The sequence below is a fragment of the Pithys albifrons genome, chromosome 5, assembly GCF_047495875.1.
Source record: "Pithys albifrons albifrons isolate INPA30051 chromosome 5, PitAlb_v1, whole genome shotgun sequence".
Lineage (NCBI taxonomy): Eukaryota > Metazoa > Chordata > Aves > Passeriformes > Thamnophilidae > Pithys > Pithys albifrons.
The window spans coordinates 42,994,994-43,015,788 of NC_092462.1; the positions used below are offsets into that span (position 1 = coordinate 42,994,994).

Consider the following 20,795-nt stretch of genomic DNA (forward strand, 5'->3'; position numbering starts at 1 on the left):
TTCAGACCTGCCTCCTTCAACAAATTAGCACAACTATTCAGAAAGCAAAAACAGGTTAAAGGCATTTTAGTAAGGCATATATCCTCATGGCAGTAAGCAAAGTAAGCAGATAGAAGAGACACTTAGATGAATCATGAAAGAAATTCTCAGATACTTTTGTCTGTTGCCTCAAAAAACCTCTCGAGGGCTGGAAGCCCTTCTGGTTTGGTTTTTTGTTTGTTTGTTTGTTTGGTCTTTGGTGGTTTGTTTGTGTTTTTTTCTCATAATTGTAATTAATCGGCTCCCAGAAAATCATACAATAAATAGTTTGTGGGCATTCTTGGGGAAGGTTAAGGCTTGTATCTTAGGAGGTATAAGCCATGCTTTTCAGGTATCTTAATGCTGTAGTGATGATACAACTCTGAAATTTGTAGGACTTAGTCTATTATAAAGCCGTTAAAATGCAGTTTGGTCCATATGTTACTCCTTATGTTATTTGGATAAAATTCTGGTAAATTCAGTAGCAGCAGGTGGCTTAAGAGCAACGATTGCAATACACATACCAGAATCTATAAGGCTGTGGTCTTGGCTTTTTCAGGTTTTTTGCAGCTGAATAAAATGATTCATTCTATGCATATTAAATGTTCAGTTACTGATGATATGGCTGTGGAATTTCTTGTACTTCTAAATTTAGTTCAGCAAATTGAGTTGTGCCAGCCATATAGCCCTGACTCTGAACCAACTGTAGAATCAATCTTTAGGTTACATGTTTCTCGTGAGGACCTTTGGACTTGAGCTCCTTTATGAGTTTGTACCGATTTCTAAATAGAAGCCAACCGGTTCGTTGGTATTTTCCAGAAAGTTACTGCTGACATCTAGTGGTGCTTTTTGATAGTACAAAGACGGACAAATTTGACTGCTTCACGATGCTGCCTTTTCAAAGCTAATAAAATGTGACAATACTTGTTATCAACAGCTTTCTTGGGGGGGAGGGGGGGATGAGTTGGGGGCGAGGAAGTGGGAGTATAGTACCAATAGCAATCCTATGCTTTTCAAATGATTTTACTGTCTTGTTTAGAAAAGGTGCTTTAATGTGTTTCTTCTAACTTCCTTTTAATTAAAGTACCCTAGTTTTGTTATTAGTTCAGCTGCTAAATAATGCAGTGCAAAAACATTTAGAAAGTATTCTGGATCCATTATTTTTGTATCAATCTATTTTTATTTCAACTATTAACCATAAAGAAGCAGTGACTAATAGAAGCCCATAAGGTTTTCTTTAAAAGACAGTTTCATTATGTGGGTAATGTTTGTGGGTCTGTGACAGGGGCCTGTGCTGATGTAGTGAAGATTCTCCTGATCTAGACTGTTTTTGAACAGTCAGTGAAAGCAGGAAGCAGGTCTCAGTGATACAGACTGTCACTTCCACGTTTTATTTGGCTGTGTTGCTTGGCAGAATCTCCTGCAGAATGTAAAATCACCTCTTGCAGAATCTTTCTAGCTCTCAATAAAATTTTTAATTAACAATGATCAGCAATCGGATGCACAATACAAAGTTTCAAATAGATATTGACAACTCACTGGGCAGATTTCTGTGGTTACCTTCATTGTCAGGTCATCTTTGCATATTTTCACTGTTACTAGCAGTGGATGATAAATCCTTACTTCTGGTAAATTAGGTCAGAATTCACCCAATGTAACCTGCTGTGGAGCAGCAAAATGGCAGTCTTAGTCTCTTCTGACCCCTGGTCGTTATGCTTCCGAGGTTTCTGTCTGCCTACGGTGAAGTTTCATTACCTCAGCAAGGATCCATATTTTAAGTGTATCATCTCTATATCTCATTTTCCATTATTTGCATAGATGCACAACACACTGGAAGATTTCTTTTTTGCCTTCACTATCCATTTATATTATCCTCAAATACCCCTTAATACTTGATAAAATGGAAACCCAACAGATAACCAGTTTCCAATGTTACAGACATGCTTTTTAGTTGTGCTGAACAGAGTGGTGACTCATACTTCCTTAACACTGTTCTTCAGTTTTAACTTGAACTAATGCAAATTAGTCTCAATGTTATGCTGTTATTCCATTAAATTCCCCACTGGATCAAAATTATAGCCAAGTTACTGGGGTGGTACACAATTAAATCCCGTTATCAGTATTGGCTAATGGAGAACAGCACAGCTATTACCATGCATGGGATCATATTTATATGCAAATGCCTAATTGTATTTGCAAACAAAGGTTTCCAAATTTATTTTATATGCTCAAGCATTAAACTGCAGGCAAAAAGAAGCTGACTTCAGGGAATGCATTTTGTGTAATACAGAAAAAAACTGTAATATTCTCTAATTTCTAGACATTGAAACAGGCCTAGTGCTTTATATTTTGGTTTTAAAAGGTTTTCTTGGATGTCAGCTTTTGTACATAAATTTCTGTCCAAGATAGTCATATTAGCAATACATAAAACTTACAAATTAAAATAAATTGTAAATATGTATCAACCGGTATTATTTTTAGCCAGTTACAATAAGACATACTTCTCTATTTTTTGGGCCTTTGCTCTGGCTAGGAAAAGGAATTGAAAGATTTTGTTCCATGCTTTATTTATAGATAAAAGCTTTCACAATCTTAATCTTAAAAAAGCAACAGATATTTAAGTTCTGCAGATGAATTCAGTAATAATCTAATGCACAATTGTTGGGATTCTGTCCTCAGATTTTAATGTAACAAGATTATAGTTAAAGCCTGATAGTTTTGCTAGCAGTTGTAACTGACCTTTGGGCTTTTTTCTTCTCTGTGAACAACTTCCTAACTTTTTCTGTTTCTCTTCCAGTGTGCTATAATGGTGCTGTTGACAATGGACCTAAAAGAGCTATTGACTGAGTTCAAATAGCCATTGTGTTCACTTTGACTCAGAATGAAAAATTGAAATTTTAAACTCCTGTAGAACAGAAGTTTTGTTTTAAGAATGTTGAATCATGTTACTTCATCGTATACTTTTATTCAGTTCATAATTTTTGTGTTATATTTCTAACATTTAAAACATACAGGTCATGTTTGCCATTACTAAAATAAACTACTTCTAGATGTCAAAATTTAATAAGGAAGTTGAAATTTTTTTATATTCTTCAAAAATTCTGTCCAACTAGTTGTTCCCTTGAAACATCTGGTTTTCTAAGGACTGTTACAATTTCTTTGGCTATCCTGTCCAACAACCCAACACCTGTAATTAAAATTGTATTATGTTGGTTTTTAGTAGTTAATCTAAGACAAATTTAAAAAAAAAAATCCTGTTGGAAGAAATGTGCAACTACCCTTCAAACCTTCACAATAAAACAAAGCATTGCCAAAAATTCCACATGATCAGGTAGCATAAACGGAAGAAAGGTCATCTATCTGAAGTTCACTGGAACCATTTAAATAGTGATATTTCCAGAAAGCTCTCAATGAATATTAACTACTTTTAAAAGCATGTTCATGATTTGCCTGCTACCTTGTAAGTGAAATTAGATGCAGCAACTTGTATTTACGGCTGTTGTGATGCACATTAGAAACTTTTTAATACCTAGCAGCTGGTAGGGTTTGATACCACTGAAATTTGGTAGGGTTGAAAATGTATTTATTTTGGTGAGGAAAAACATAACTTAAAGTATAAATTATTGCTACTGTTTCCATATTTTCATGACAGACAATAGAAAATGGGTGTAAACAAGACATGTACGGGGCCATTGTAAAGAAATAATTTTGGATTTGAAGTCAGCTGTCAGCACAGACAAGTATTTCTTGGGGGTGGGGAAGTGAAAACGGTGGATTATCTGGGTATGTTTGCATATTTATTCACTTCTGTGCATCTTACCTTTTGTGAGCTCAAAGTGAATCTAAGAATTTAGGCTCTTGAGGCCACAGTGACTACACAGGAAAAAAACCAATGCAAAAAGATACTGGATATAACTGAATACAGATTTTAGTAAATGGAAAGACAAAATGCAGCTGTGGCTCTTTTAAATACAGCTTACCTTCAGAAGCTAGAGATTACACTGCCGTCAAAGGCATAGTCTTTAGTGGGAAAATATTCCTAAAAGTTGTAGGCTTGTGCTAGTGTTTGTTATCTGTGTTGCAAGCATGAATGTAAACCAAATGATGGAATTTCTGCTTTACTATTAAAGTGTGCTGTGTTCACAGTGAAACCACTTGGTGTGGGAGCCACTGTGTATGATCTGCATTGGGACATAGATTTCCTGTTGGAAATATACTGTGAAAACCTATATAAAAATGTGCCAGAAAAATGGGGAAGAGCAAAAAAGGAAGGGATTCTGAAACCAGAAAACTAAATACTGTGGGGAGATGCTGGTAAATAAAAGCTACTGCAAATCAAAAATGTTTCATATGCATGCTTAATTGAGAAAGCTGGAAAAGAACAAGATTTTAATAAGGCTATCGCATCTTGGCGAGGGTTCTTAGAAGTAGAAAAATATTTCCACAGTTCAAGAATATCAAAGTCCTAAATTCTATCTTTACTACTGCTGTATGAAAAACAGCTGTAATATAGAATAGCAAAATATATATATATATAAATCCAGTGCTGCAAACATGAAATATTGAGGTACCTCTTTTAAAAAGTGTTTACATAATGGAGTGAAATGTTTTTACCTTCTCTAACCCTGTCTAAAAGTGACTGACTTCTCATTTCTCTGGCTCCATGGTTCTCTCTTTGGAATTAGAATTCCCTGGATGGAAAGTAAAGGCACTGACAGAGTACACGTACTGGTAATGATGCCTCCTCACTGGAACAGTGGAACAGGAAGAGGAAAAGGCTTGCAAAGCCTGCCTTTGTAACTGTCACAGTAAAGAGAGAAGAGGTAGTTTTGAACAGGAATCTATCCAAGAGCTGAATTCGTAGTTCTCTAAATTGCTTTTGTAAATGCTCTTATTGGGCCAGAGTTTTTCAGATGTGACTTATTCTGCAGTTGCAGTTCATCTTTACAGTCGGTGCAACACATCAAAAAAGTGTATATCACAATGTTAAAGCTGATGAACTAATGCTGTAGTTTATCTGTGCATTTTCACTGGCATTTTGCATGTTATTTTCAGGTGACAAACACTTAGCCAGACCCACTGCTCATGTCTGGCTACAAGGTAGCTTAAATCCCAGACAATGGCTGGAATTCTCAGCTTTTATTTACAAACATTTCTTTTACTTCTACAAAGGAAATATAAGAAGAAATGCATGGAAGTAAATTCTCCTACCTTTCAGGTTTGGGAGAATGCTAATGAACATAGGCTCAGGTACCCTTTTCCACTTTTGTGTCAACAAAGAGCTAATGTAATTTAATTTTTACAACATGTAAATTAGCAGCAATGAGTAAGCAGTCTTAGAGGAACTATTGCACCCAAAAGGCAAGTAACTGTTTAGATACCTCAATTGTACAATTAAACTTAGCCGAATTCATGCAATTGCAACATAGAAGCATCATCTATTCTCTTGGCTCAGGAGGCAGATACAAACTAACTCTGGCTGCCCCACTGTCTTCCCTTCTAATTGTCCTGATGTTGCAGGAAGTCCCTTGTGAAGACTTGTCTCAGATCCTTACTGTTCAGCTCTGCTCTTTTCTGCTTTCTTTCTCCTGGTAGTTAGGCTGACTTCTGGGCATCTTTAGGTTCTGTTTGGATGAACCTGATCTTGCTGCATGGGATGTCTGAACTCAACCACAACATGTGGCATTTTCACCTTTTGAGTGGCTAATAGTCATCCAAAGTGTCTGCATGTGTTCTGTCATTTTGGGTCTTTGCCCTGAAGTGTGACTTGGACTTTACAAAAACACTGAAGTCCAATTAGTCATGTGCTAAATGAATACACTTGTTTGTATTAAGGCCCATAGAATTCCTTTTCGCTCTTTTCCTAAGCTAATTTTGGTGGCATGTTAGCTCTGGGAGTGTACTGTGGGATACTGTGCTTGTGTTCCCACTCTTCTGTGTTTATAGTCCAAATAAGCTTAAACTCTGTCCAGCAACTGGTTACTCTGCTCTTAAATATGTAAGTGAAATGACTACATATCCAATATTTTTCCTGACTGTTTTGTCACTAGTCAGAGCCACCTCCTTCAAGCTGCTTTCCTTGACCACAATGTGGGACCCTTGCCTAATTTTTGTGCTGCTCTGTTTCTAAATTATTCTCTGGACGTGTGGATTACTTGTGTACTAGCATGTTCTTTGCAGCACTTGAAAACATAAGTATAGCTCAAAGTAAGCTACAGTGGAGTTATGGCTGCTTGAGAGCCTGATGAGATTGCACACCACTGAAGTAAGCACAGACTATCCACTTTGTTGTCTGCCTTAGAACTATTCTACTTCTTGAATCTGCACTGGTTCAGTATACCCTAAAGTCAGCCTTGCACAGTAGTATCTGCTGGTTCTTGTAAAACACACTGCAAAATGTCTAAAAGAGCTTCATTGTCTTGAAATTTTCTGTAATAAAGTAAATATTCTTACCCACGGTGCACGCGCTCCACAAGAGAGTAGCTTTTGAACCCCCAGGTGCTGTTATCTCCCTGAGCCACCATCATTATTCTAAGACTTGTGTTGAAAAGGCCTTACTGAAAAAAATTAAAAGTTTCATCAGCATTAGATCGTTTTCCTCCATCGTACCTGGGACAAATCTAACTTCCTAATAGTCCCCTATGTGTATAAGGAAGAGAGGACTGAGAAGATATAAATTGTAAGGTAAGGTCAAAGAGCACACTTTGGTATTAGTATGGTGTAGAGGGAGCTAAAACACCCGACAGTATTGTTATGCTGGAATAATGCTCTGCAAAGCTTGTTATTTATTATGCTAATTTGCCATCAATGTGATATTATGTTCCAAAGGAGCAGAATTACAAAATACAAAGGGAAAATCCTCTTTAGAGTAACTTAATGTGGCTTCAGGTGGCTGTGCTTATGATCAAATGACCTATCCAGTCTGCAAGCATAGAGGGCAGCATGGAAGAGAAATTTGCTCTTCCGACAGCAAAATAAAAAGGAGGATCAAGGTTTAACTGTGAAATTGATATGAAACTGGCTTTAGAGCCCTTCAGCTGCAAAAGAACTTGGTTCCAATTTCAGTTTGTGTCTCAACTCCAAGAACAAATATTAATTTATATTCAGCAGTTGCTGGAAGAATTCAGATAACAGAAGTAGGAAGTAAGGGCCCTAACCTCTTTGGTACCCAGTCTGCCTCCAGGGCTCCACAGCAAATTTCTCAATAGTCACAGATTTAATGTGATACAGAGTAGAAACCAGCAAAATCTTCCTCCCTCCTCAAAGCTCCTGACAGACAGGCAGTTAACATTGCTGCAGGCTGTCATTTCAAACTCTTCCAATAAATAAATAAAGCCGAAGTTTATTCCTTCCTGGGTTAGTCTTCAGCTACCCAGTCTTCACAGGGACAGCACCTAATATGTAAGGTGTGTCCTAACTATAGCTGGACGAACCCTGAAGAGGATTCATCAGTGCCAATGTAGTCAAAGCATTAGTAGCTTTTGTCACATCCAGGAGCTGGTATTGAGGAAGTCCTCTCCAGGAAACTGATGATTAAGTCCTTGGGAAAGCAGGGACACACACAGGAATTCACAAACCATGTGAAAAGGACACCGTCTGAAAGCAGTACCTAAAATTTTTACTTGGACTTTTAAAAACAATTTGATTTTTTTAAAAATAAAAAGTATTTTATTATCTCTCTTAAAAATGAAATCTATTACTGTCTCACATAAACAAATTCCCTTTTGAAAAGGAGCACTTTACATGGCTCTGTAGGTATCATTGGTGCTTTGTTTCTGTATTAAAAAAGTTAATAGTCCTATGTCACTAATCTGGCAAGGTATCAGCTTTCGGGACACTTCCGAGGATTTTCAGAGGCACTGGCAATACCTAGGAATAAATTGTAATTGAGTTTTAAGTAGGACTGTGTGATGCTACTGCTGCTGCTCATCTGCGACACGTTTGTGTGCTTTAGTCGGTTTGTGTCAGCCATCAGAAGTGGCAGCGCACCTTTGGAACCATCTCCACCCTCAGCACCTCCGCAACCTTTCACTGCGGGAGAGCGAACAGCCCCTCCCGGGCCCGCGTACCGCCGTTCCTTCGGGCTGTCGCGGCCGCCGCCGCTTCCCGCCCCGGTGCCTCGCTTTCCACGCCACGCCCGGCCCCGATTTCGCTTTCACTTCTTCCTGCTGTGGGCAGGGTTTCCTCATGGTTTTCGTATGCTTAGGAATTCCGGCAGTGGCGGGGTGCTTCCAGGCTAAAGGGGATAAAGTCCCAGGTGAGTGGATGAAATTTCTCATCTTCATAGTAATAAATGTGGGCATTGAGGTGCAAAGGCAAAGTGCCGCTCGAAGTTTGGATGATTTCCTTGATCATGGATTTCTCTTAAATTTCAGGTTAACTTTCAAGTCAGTGCCACTGAGTGTGCTTTAGTCCTTGTGCCCCGATATGGGTCCCTAGCTAGCAGGAGGGTTTTTTTTGTTTTTGTTTTTGTTTGTTTGTTTGTTTTTTAAAGGCAGTATAGGTGAACTGGGAATATCCCTCTCTGGGAGATGGTGAGGCTCTCTTGCAAAATTCTGCAGGTTTTAAAATTCTTGCTCATAACATGAAAACTGTAGTCTTTTCTTTTCCCCGTCTGTAACACTTATGTCTGATAATGGCAATGTGCTTCGTTAGATCCCCAGCCACAGTTAGAACACCTAAAGCTGACTCCAGATTTCCTGCAAGTTAAAAAACAGAAAAAGGCAGCCCATCGGGCCTTGCTGGAAGTCAGCCAAAGAGCTCACTTTGTGATTGGCCAGTACATTTCTTGTGCCTTTCAAACTTAGAGGTGAGCTGGCAACAATTGCTGCATAGCCTGCCAGCTATCTGATCACCCTAAAACAAACCCTGAGATGGGTGCAGACCACCATGCAAGTTTCTGTCACAGATAACCTTCCCTTTTGTTTTCCTTAGGGTTTCCAGCAGGTTTTGGGGTGCAGAGGAATAAGGTAGGACAAGTGGTCCTTTATTTCCCGCAGCTACAGGGATATGGGTGTCATGTTCGGCAGCTGCTGTAGCAGTCCAGGCTGTCTGCAGGACTGACAGGTTGATACTTGCTGTCCCCACCCCTGTTAGTGGCAAGTGAGTGGAGGAGCCAGGCTATATGAGCTGCAGGAGGTGGGGCAGGCAGGCATGCTGTACCCAGCAGGGAATTTCTTCCTTAAGGTTTATTTTAAATTATCTTTTGTAGCCCTTTTTGTACACATTTGCAATGCTTTGGGTCTATCACTCGCTTGTATTCCCGCTGCTACTGGATTTTACTAATGTCTGTCCTTAAATGGCCAGGTTGCTCCCACAAGGTTCCCCTGTGGCCACTGGCCACTGTAATGTGACTTTTTGTCACTGGAGCAGTTGTAAAACGTGCCTTCTGAAAAGGCAGGTCAGTGATGGAGCCAGATTCTGCTGGGGTCTGGTTTACTCCTGTTTGGCTGCAGGTTACAGTGTCAGTTCCTTAAGAGTGTTTTGTTATCCAAGTGGAAACTCATCCCTTTAGAAAATATTGGTTTTGAAGGATTTTTGTTTTTCCTTACAGAAGTGCTGGTTTAATTTTTTGTCTCACTTCTTGCCTGTTTGCTATTGCCAATACTCTAAGGTGCTCAAAGCTCAATCATGTTAATTAAACACAGGTTTCAAGAAAAGGAAAATGGGATCTGTAGAACTAAGAAAGCTCATATTCCTAGGAATTAGCCTTTTGAGAGGGTCTTCTAGTTTCCTGTTAAGTCTAGGAAGGTTAAATTACCATCTACAGCCTGTTCTGTACTGGGGAACTCATAGCCTTCTGTAGCTGGAAGCCCATCATGCTGAGACTTAACTCAGTGGTAAAATGAGGTTGGCTGATAGGTTCCAAATATGTTGGCAGAAGGGCCATGCAGATATGTGTGTATTGAGATTGTGGAGAAACTAATAGTTTAGACTTGAAAGTATAATCTTTCTATTTTTACAACAAGAAGAAATTGTAGAAAGGAACCTAAGCTTACTGTTCTCTGCTAAAGCATGGAAAAACATTCTGGCACAAACTCACAAAGTATTTGCTCTCCCTCTACTAAAGATTAATTCTGTAGAAAATAAAATGGAAGATGCAGAGAACTGTTGATTGGCAGAAAGGCAACTTACTGGACAAGCTGTATGACTCAGCATGCTACTCAAACACTTCTGAGCTCTTACACCTGTATTCTGGTTGTAATTTATGTGGAATTAATTTTATTTCTTATTCAGTAAAGCTGCATTACAAGATCACTAGGTGAACTTAAATCTAATGGATAGTAAATTCAAATGAACAAAATATGAAAAGGCCTGACATACATTAGAAATGTAATGACTAAACAGGAAAAGCCATTGAAAATTAGAGGACAGAGGCTGATACCATTATGGATACTCAAAAGATAGGGGATGAGGGTTATAAATTCTTAAATGTATATGTTTTCCTGAAAGTATCTGGATAAATGTATTGAATCTATAGGCAATGTCTTCTCTACACCTTGGCTTTTTTCCATTTCTTTCTCTTACTAGGTTGGTACACTTTTCTATAGCTTGGTATTCCTTTTTTCACTAAGATGGAAAGATGGTTAGAATTTTGTGTGACTGGCTTGTGAAATAAAAATGGGCAAAAACTGTCACGTTAAGAAGTGGTGTTTTATGCATTCTTAGTGCATATAACTACAAATATTTTATGTGTAGTTAAGCTCAGAGCTCAATGATTACCATTCAGAGGTCTGTGTACAATTTGCCATATTTATATTTTATGTGTGTTAAAGCAATGCAAAATAAGTTAGAAAAGGAAAAATGGTTGGAAATTTGCATTGATTGTAGATAAAGTTGGTAGGTTTCTGAACACAGCTCTTTTTATATAAGACAATATTGGTACTTCTAAATTAAGTTCTTTTTTAAGAGAGATTATTGGATGTAACTCTTCTGCAGAAATGAAAGCTACTTTATGGTTTAAAACTTTTTGAACCTGGCTGGCTTATCCTTCAGTTAAAAATGCAAGTTGCGTCAAAATGATTTTAATTTGCACTGTGTTCATTTTGCCTTTGCAGATAAGATGATGGGAAATGCTATTCTTTGGTGGAGCAGCTTATCTGTCAGACTCCTGTTTGTCTGCTGGCTGTGTGCATCAGTTGGAAAGCAATGTCAGATCCAAAATGAGATGGCTGACTGCAGACACCTAAAGCTGACTCAAATTCCTTTGGATCTTCCAAACAATATAACGGGTTTGGACATTTCTCATAATCAGCTAAAACAGCTAGGTCCTGCAAATCTGACCAAGTACAGCCAGCTGGTTTACTTGAATGCAGGCTACAACATAATCTCTAAACTGCAGCCAGAATTGTGCCAAAATGTGCCCCTGTTGCAGATTCTGAAGTTAGAACACAATCAATTGCTTAAGCTCCCTGACAGAGTCTTTGCTTCCTGCACCAACCTGACTGAGCTCAATCTAGGATACAACAGACTAAATAAAATAAATGATGCTTTCAGAACTCTGGAGGTAAGCTTTAGAAATGCACCTTTTGATGGAAATAAAGTATAAATAGGGAGTGTACTGTATTTTCCAATGTGTGTGTACAAAACAGCTGCCTTTGCATCTGAAAATGCTCAACATAGAATCTTCCATTGATTTTTTGAAGAAGAGGCCTAGTGGCTTTTTCTCTTAGAGCACACTGGAGTCTCAGCCATCCTTATGAATGAATGCTCTCCATTCCTTTTTCCCTATTGCGCATCCCTTTGATGCACCTCTCCATACCAAGTATGTGCCGAGAGGACAGCACCAGTAGATGATGTACAGGGTGAAGTGGATGGTGTGGAATCTGAGTTGCCTGGGATCTAAAACTGGTAGCTAGCCTAAAAATTCTCAAGATTGAAGTGTAATTATTTAGACCTTGAAGGCCAGTGCTTAGGCTGAATGTAGTGTCTCTCAGGACTTAAGGAGCTGATGAAGAGTAGAAAGGGTTTTATTCTACCTTTGTTTTTCCTGGTAGTTTATGTCTAGTTAAATACTATTCTCTGTAGCAGAGACTGGGGGACCAGCACAAGAGTCAGGAAAGGATTATTCCACTGTCTTTGTACTAGGAAGAGAATCATGCAAAAGGAATGGCCTAAGGACAAAAGAAAATAGAGACATTGTGTGTATACTAATTGTTGTTCAGTGTTCTAATGAGTGTACATGTTGTTTGGAACAAGTCTGACCTTTTCTGCTAAACTCAATATTCCAGTTCAGTTATAAAATGCACTTACTTGCACTGCAGATCTGCTGTCTCTCAACTAAATATAAGTGCAGCCAGCTTCCATGCTGGGAACAGAACTGAAGTTCTGGCCTTTCTCACTTTGCTGCTGCCACGTTATTGATGAAGGCCAGCCTTGAGGCATCTCAAGGCACGTTCTGTAGAATTGCCTTTAGGGCAGCAGGTGCAGGAAGAATCTGAGCACCTGGGCATGAGCTCAAGTATTGCAAAGTGTACAATACTGATCTTTTTAGACTGCTACTGCACTCCACCTTCCTCACCTCCATTTATAGGGCTGGATCACAGAGAGAAGAATGGAATGCCATGTTTAATAATGTGGTAGTTATAACTGCAGCCACCTGTGGGCTTTTGTTTTTATCACTTTATCTGGAACAGGAGGGCTTTCAGTGAATTAAGCAATTTTAGCTCAAGTAGTTCTTTGGTTTACAGTAGCTTCCTGCAGGAGCTTGAAAGCTGCCATTTCTCTATTACAAATTGGCTTAATTGTAGCTTTGAAACTAATTCTAATCAGACTGTAATGACTTTTTTTGTATTATGCGTCTTCTCCCCAGAATTTGAATGTTTTGGACCTATCTCATAATTCTTTGAAATCAGCCAATTTGGGATTGGAGCAACAGTTGAAGAACCTTCATGAGCTCATGTTGGGTAGCAACCAAATCACTGAGTTAAAAAAAGAAGACTTCACTTTTCTTAGCAACACCTCATTGAACATTCTTGATTTGTCATCAAATCCACTGAAAGAGGTAGGAAGCATTTCAAGAGAAATTCAACAGGTATAAAACAGAACTATCCAGATTTATCTTTTAGGTTTGTATGGCATTTACATTACAATTTTAATCCACTGAGGTAAAAGAAAAAAACATTCTATCGTATACAGCATTACTCCTGACCTCTAGTAGTGATGCACATAATTATTTTCCTCCCACTGAAATCAGCACAGGCTGATTCCATACAAACTGTTTCCATGTAGATCAGAGGTCTCAGGCAAAAGCTGGATGGAGATGCTCTGAGAACCCTTACCAGGTATTTTCTACCTGAATTTTTTTGTACATGCTGAAGGTGAACAGCTGATGTACTTTCTAAGTAGGGAAAAAGTGTGGTATTCTGCAATGGTGGTTATACAATCCAGGTCTCTGTTCCCAGTTAATCAAAGAGAAAGTTCACTTGTGCCTATGAGGCACCCCAGAGAAAAACTCATTGCAGAAGAGTATACTCACTCCTTTAAGAAAAACCATGTGGATGTGTTCTCCACCTACCTCACTGTCGTCTCTGACCTGCTTCTCAGTGTTATTATTCTTTGAAGAGTGGTGGTGTGGCAATTCTAAACTGGTTGATCCTCAGCATATGAATACTGAATATGCATTGAATTTCCTTGGTTTGTTTAGTTTGGTTTTGTTTTTGTTTCCAAATTGATTGATCTCTAAAGAACATATACATTGAAATTACAAGAATATTTTAAAGTGTCATAAGCTTATACCGCTGCTAAAAGTTGATCTCATCACCATCTTTCGCTTGGCCACTTCATCCCTCCCTCTTTCTGATCCAGCTTTAACAAGGCTATGCACTGGATCATTGGGGAAAGTCTACAGATTTTCTTGGCTTGGTTAGCTTGTAGTCACACTAGTTCCCTAACTGGTTCACCATGAGACTGCATGGGCATACTGGCACAGGATACAGCAACTCATTGTTATTGTCCTTACAATCCGTTTTGAAGGGTGGAGAATAACTTTCTAGATAAGTAGGTGGGACTGCTCCTTTCTTGGTCAGTGCTACTGTATGCTGGTTTCAGCTGCTCTGATTTTAAAGCACTACTGTGTAAAAAGCAGCCTTATGCGTTTGAATGATTTTGGCAATTGGAGTATTTAATCACTCAGCTGATACCTCAATTAAGATGAGGTGTCAGTGTGATTCATACTGTGGAAGCAAGTGTGAGTATTATATTTCATAGTGGCTTCTGCTTGCACAGAGAAACTGGGTTTCTTCTTGGCTGTCTGAGGAACTGATAACTTTTTTACAGTGTATCTGGTTTTTCATGAGTATACTGGTATCCCTGGCAGATATCAATAAAAGAAAGCTGAAGAAAGATATTATCACAATTTCCAAGATACTTCTAGAGAGAGTTTCACTAGTTGTAAAGAAAACTGTAATTAACTTGCATCTCACTAAGCAACTTTCTATCTTCTTCTAAAAAAATACTACTTAGGTTTATGATGATCATGTTATACATTATGGAACTGTTATCACAGGAATTTTAAACTCCAAGAAGTGTTTTTCTGAATTTCACTGAAAAAATCTAAGTGTAGGACTTCCATTCTGCTTGAAAACCTTTCCAAGTTTTGGCTTTATTGGTCAACTTTCTTAAATAGTCCCCTTGTTTAGGTCAAGACTCTTGTTTTCCTTTCAGTTTCATACGGGATGTTTACATACAATTGGAAATCTGTTTGGCTTCATACTGAACAATGTGGAACTTGGTGAAAATCACACAGAGAAACTTTGTAAAGAATTATCAAACACAGCAATTCGGAACCTCTCACTGAGCTATGTGAAACTTTCATACATTGGCAAGTCAACTTTCCAGGGACTACAAGCAACAAATCTTACAATTTTAAACCTTTCCCAAAACGCTCTGTCGGTGATAGAAGATGACTCATTTCAGTGGCTTTCAAGTTTACAATACCTAAACCTGAAGCATAATAATATCCGTGTATCTTCACGTTTATTTTATGGATTATCCAGCCTTAAGCATCTGAATCTCATAAATTCACTAACTGGAAAAATTGAAGATTTTTCCTTTCATTGGTTATACCACCTGGAGTACCTTATAATGGATAATAACAATTTTCCAGGAATTACTGCTAATATGTTCACAGGTCTGAACAACCTGAAATACCTGAGTCTCTGTAACTGCAACATAAACTTACAAAGAATAACTAATAAAACATTTTCTTCACTTGCTAATTCCAGTTTGCAGGTTCTCAACCTCACAAAAACGAGAATCTCTAGAATAGAAAGTGGTGCCTTTTCTTCCTTGGGACACCTGAAAATTCTTGATCTTGGTCTCAATGAAATTAGTCAACAGCTCACAGGTCATGAGTTTAAAGGTCTTAATAATATACAAGATATTTATCTTTCCTATAATAAAAACTTGACTTTGCAAAGTGAATCATTCATTTTTGTCCCAAGCCTTAGAAAACTGATGCTAAGGAAGGTAGGTTGCAGTAATCTGGCACTTTCTCCTTCGCCTTTTCATCCTTTACAAAACCTGACTGTCCTGGACATCAGCAATAACAACATAGCAAACATAAAAGAAGACTTGTTTGATGGACTTGACAAACTTGAAATATTGGATTTGCAGCACAATAATTTAGCTCGACTTTGGAAACGGGCAAACCCAGGTGGCCCTGTTCTTTTTTTAAAAGATCTCCCCAACTTGCGAATTCTTGATTTAAAATCAAATGGGTTTGATGAAATTCCAGTTCAGGTTTTCAAGGGTCTGTTTCAACTAAAATACTTGGATTTAGGATCAAACAATTTGAATTTGCTTCCAGCCACTCTGTTTGATGACCAAGCCTCTCTTAATACATTGAACCTTCAGAAAAATCTGATAACCTCAGTTGACGAAAAAGTATTTGGCCCACCATTCAAGAGCTTGAGAAAACTAGAGATGGATTCCAATCCCTTTGATTGTACCTGTGAAAGCATTGCTTGGTTTGCTGATTGGCTTAATGTGACCCAAGTAGATATCCCTGGACTATGGTCTCAGTACATTTGCAACACCCCACCTAAATACCATGGTAGTCTGGTTTTGTATTTTGATAGCTCAGCCTGCAAAGACAGTGCTCCTTTTAAACTTCTTTTTGTGATCTCTACCACTGTTGTGATGCTACTCATTTTTATTGTCCTTACCATCCATTTTGAAGGGTGGAGAATAATTTTCTACTGGAATATTTTAGTAAATCGAATACTTGGTTTTAAAGAACTTGACAGACAACAGGAAGAGTTTTATTATGATGCCTACATTATTCATGCAAGACAGGACAAGAACTGGGTGTCTAAAAATTTCATGTCTCTGGAAAAAAATAACCACTTTGAAATGCGGTTTTGTTTAGAAGAACGGGATTTTGAAGCAGGTGTATCTGAATTTGAAGCTACAATTAACAGTATAAAAATGAGCAGGAAGATTATTTTTGTTGTGACTGAACACCTCTTAAAGGATCCCTGGTGTAAAAAGTAAGTAGGATATAAAATTTTATCTGTAAGGGGGAAGATGTATTAAGAGTGCTTTTTATGTGTAATTTAATATCAAATAGTGTTTAATTAAAAAAAAACAACCAACAATGCACAGTCTATTTACTTAATATATTGTAACTTCAGAATAATTCTAAAATTAATATAGGTAATTGCTCCACATGTACAGTAATGGACATTTGAATATCTCAGTCAACATTTTAGGCATTTTGATTTGGTTTTGTTTCTTTATTTGTTTGGTTTTTCCAAATGCCAAGCTACCACCTGTGAAGATTGCTTTCTTTAACATTGCACTTTTGAAAAAGAGCAAAAATGGGTGAGATCACTAGCATCCAAAGATGATTTTTATTTGCCTTTAAATGAGTCTTTTCACCTTTTTTATGTAGTGATCTTGTAAAAAAAGGAATTTTTATAAATAAGGCTATATCAAGATAGTAGACTTAGGTTATACTTTTAGAAGGTTTTTTTTTTTTAGTTACAAGGCAACTAGCTTAAGAGAAGTAATGACCATTTGATATCACAAAATAGACACTAAGACCCCTGTTAAGAACTATCTGTCTTTTTTTTTTCCCCCACGTGAAAGAAAACATTTATTTCCTTCTTATTTTTGCTTCAGTTTCAAGGTGTATCATGCTCTTCAGCAAGCTATTGAACAAAGTCGGGACTCCATCATACTAATCTTTCTTCATGATATCCAAGATTACAAGTTGTATCACGCACTTCACCTGAGAAGAGGAATGTTCAGGTCTCGCTGCATCTTGAACTGGCCAGCCCAGAGAGAACGAGTCAGTGCATTTCATCAGCAGTTAGTGATGGCACTTAAATCTAGTAGTAAAGTGCACTGATTTTTGAAAGTAAAGATTTGAATTATGGGGCCATTTTATTGTGTTTTCTATTGTGGAAAACTAACAAGCCCTCACAAACATCTGAAAAGGTTTGTCACGCTGGAAAGATACCTGGAGTCACTATAATTTAAATTTACTTGTATATATTCATGTTTTTGCTGATATTTTAATTCAGCTGCACTGAAGTGATGTTAAAATGAACCATGATTGATAGCCATTTCAGTCAGTGTATTAAAAATGTAGTAGCAATTCTGAAAAGCAGTGAGAATGACTGATGTTCTAGGAAAAATGCCCATCTCATGTATGGTAGAAAAAACATAAGACTCTCTAAGGGGATATGCAAAAGAGAATGCATTTATGATAAAGAGCAAATTCTGTGTAGAAGGTAGACTGGACACTACTTCTTGCTTTTGTAACACAAGAGGAGATTCAGTGAAACTAAAACTGGAAAGCTTTCCTTGTGAAATGCAGTAAGTAACATAGACAATTACTTCTGTAGTTCAAGAAACAGCAGTTTTAAAGTGAGTTTTAAAACATTTGTTTTAAGAGAAATACACTAGACCCTGGGAACAGGCTGTTCTGAATATGCAGTTAAGGATTTGCTTATGCCTTCTGGGTGAGGCTAGTACTGTTGACTGTGAAAATTGAATTTCAGGCTGATGAGTCAACTGATTTAATCAATTTCGTGTCATGAAAAAAAATTGTTTTTCTTTTCCCTGCTGAAATTCAGAGAGCTGGCAGAAGGACATTTATACTTAGAGATGTCACCTTGATTCTCTGAATGCATATAAAACTGTATGTGGGCCTGTAAACAGAACTTGAAATCAATGTGAAACACAACCAAAGCACAGCTGCTACACCTGGATAACATAGGTAAAAGAATAGATACTTCTATAATATAACCAGTAGACAACTTTGTGGAGAAAGTGGTGCTACTGCAATTTCATTACCAAAACTTTTGCTACTGGTGAAACAACAGCATCAAAAACATGACCTCCCCCAAAGAAATAGTTTTAATTGGTTTAAATTGGTTTCTATTGTTTCTGAACGTATACAGGTAAAGTAGGAGAAAATGTCAAAAGTAGATGAGTTTCAAATTTTGTTTCCTTTTCCTTTATGACTGTACATAGTTTTGCCTTTGATAGCTAAAAAGAAAATTGTAAAAAAAATCCAATAGAAATCTGTAGTTTAATTTCTTGTGTATTAATCTAGTTCATTTTTTTTCCTTAACATACTTTACATAAACATTGGCAGTTGCCAGGGCATTAAGGTTCAAACATATGAACTAGCAGCTTGATCTGGAGAGAGCCGAGACTGAGAAAAATGTACTCTGAAAGGGTGATCATAATGTTTAAGACTGGTTAAAATGTTATGGTTTGCCTTAGCACAATTTATTTTGAATTAGACACTGACAATCATTTGTATATTTTTGTTAATATTTAACTCTTGCTTCAAGGACTTTATAAAACTGTGTCCATTTTTAGTAGGTGTGTGATCCTTCATTAGGTCAGGAATATCTTTAAATATTTTTAAATTTTTCCCCTAGCATATCCCTCATCAATTTCAATACCACCATTACTACAACAATGCTGTTTTACTGCTTTAGAAAACAGCTTGCAGATAGTTCTGTATTTAATGTTTTAAACAGCTTCTTACATGATTTGTTATACGCATAAATGAAAAACACTGGATTTTAATAATTTCTTATGTGCCATTATAAAAACCTAAATGAGACAAATAATAAAATGCACTGAAATAGTGAAGGGGTTGTAGATGTCTTTACTTGCTGGGGAAGTCCTGCGTGAAGGCAAATAGGCTTTGTTTACAGCTGAAGTGATAGATGATGATTCCGTAATTACAGTAATAGGATTATCCCCTTTGTGATGCTTTCATCTCATCTTTCTGACCTTTTCAGGTGAAGTGACAAATTCTTTCTTCATGCTTAGGCCATGAAAGTTGAGGAGGCACGTTGGTAAGGATGGCGTGCCAGGTATGCACCATGTCAATTGTTCTTTCTCTTATTTAAAGACTAACATGAGAAAGGGTTCCCGTGTTTCCTAAATCTGTAATAACACATAGCAGCACAATTTCTCTTTCCACATCAATATAAATTGTTTAGAAAATGTTGGCAGTTCACATGGATATTAAAAATGACATAAAAATGCAGAGAATGCATGGAGAAATGCTGAGGTGAAATGCGATCCAAGAGGTCAGACTAGCTGATCAAATGGTCTTTTCTGACCCTTAAAGCCTGAAAATTGACAGCGTGTGTAAATTCTATGAAGATTTTTCTGTTTACTACAAATGCTCCCAAAGTCGGTTTTAGAACAGTGAAAAAAATGTTATGAATGCCTAGTTTTGTAATATAGTTAAGAATACAAAAAAAAGTACTTGCTGATGAGTGAAAAATCATTCTAAACTATAAAAATATGATTATGCATTCTAAACAGTTATTTTAATATATAGAGTCAGTTGAAAATAATCTACCACAGAAAAAGACAGAAAGGCTGACAATGAGAATTACACTAATATTTAAAAAAAACCACCGACAAGCAAAGGGCCGGTGGTTATCAGTTATACCAGACAAAATTTTCACATCAATTTTCCATGTTTGTCTGGAATTTACCTATTCCTGTTCTGCTCCTGTACATTTGTTTGACAATATTATTGATATTATATAAATGGGCTTACCACAGCTAGGAGTGGTAAGTGCTTTCAGGATTCAGAGTCCAAATCTGAGCTGGCTAGTTTCTTTGCAGTGGGCAGCATCAGACTATATTACACTGATTTGCTGAGGAGTTGAACACCAAATGAATGACAAGTACTTCCAGACTTGTAATGTCAAAGATGTTACCTAGGACTAAGAAGAAATAATTTGTGTTGAAGGAAGAATATGTAAAGGACTTGAGTGAGGCAGAAATCTCAGGTCTGGAGATGGTGGGTGGAACCTGCCTGTTTCTGTGGATCTTGAATAACAGGGTGTCATGGTTTAGTGTTCCCTCTGAAACACTCCAAACCACACTCCACTGTGGTGGGCTGAAGAGGAGAGAACTGGAGGCACAAATGGTAAGAACTGGGGGCACAAAAGGTAACGATCATCGCTTAAGAACAATTTACTGCAAACAGCAATTAAATAAGAAACAAACAGTAACAGGGACAGTATTAATAACAGTACAAGACAGACAATTGATTCACCCATGAATGCTCACCATGCAGAACATGGTATTACCCCACTGGTGCCTTATGCTACCCAACCAGAAGGAACTTCTTCCCCCTGTCCCACTCCCCTTTGCCCCTGCACATGACATGAGGTGGTATAGAATAACTTCAATAACTACTGCAAAAACTAACACTGCTCTGGCTGGAACCAGGAGACAGTAACAGACAGGAATGTTCATAATAGGGTCTATTCCAGGTCTTCATG

At 37.6% G+C, this 20,795-nt stretch overlaps 1 protein-coding gene across 3 annotated transcripts; it reads left to right on the forward strand.

The window, feature by feature from the left end:
* The first annotated feature begins 8,196 nt into the window (after window positions 1-8,196).
* On the forward strand, window positions 8,197-19,134 carry TLR3 (toll like receptor 3). 3 transcript variants are annotated; one of them, XM_071556342.1, is made up of 6 exons: window positions 8,215-8,275; window positions 8,953-8,987; window positions 11,076-11,524; window positions 12,830-13,021; window positions 14,683-16,508; window positions 17,143-19,134. In XM_071556342.1, the coding sequence occupies exons 3-6, from the start codon at window positions 11,081-11,083 to the stop codon at window positions 17,369-17,371; spliced, it is 2,691 nt and encodes an 896-aa protein (XP_071412443.1). In that variant the 5' UTR covers window positions 8,215-8,275; window positions 8,953-8,987; window positions 11,076-11,080; the 3' UTR covers window positions 17,372-19,134. The 3 variants fall into 3 exon arrangements, with proteins under 3 accessions (XP_071412442.1, XP_071412443.1, XP_071412444.1); XM_071556341.1 differs by lacking the exon at window positions 8,953-8,987 and having other exon boundaries at window positions 8,197-8,275; XM_071556343.1 differs by lacking the exons at window positions 8,215-8,275; window positions 8,953-8,987 and adding an exon at window positions 9,160-9,204.
* Window positions 19,135-20,795: the final 1,661 nt, after the last annotated feature.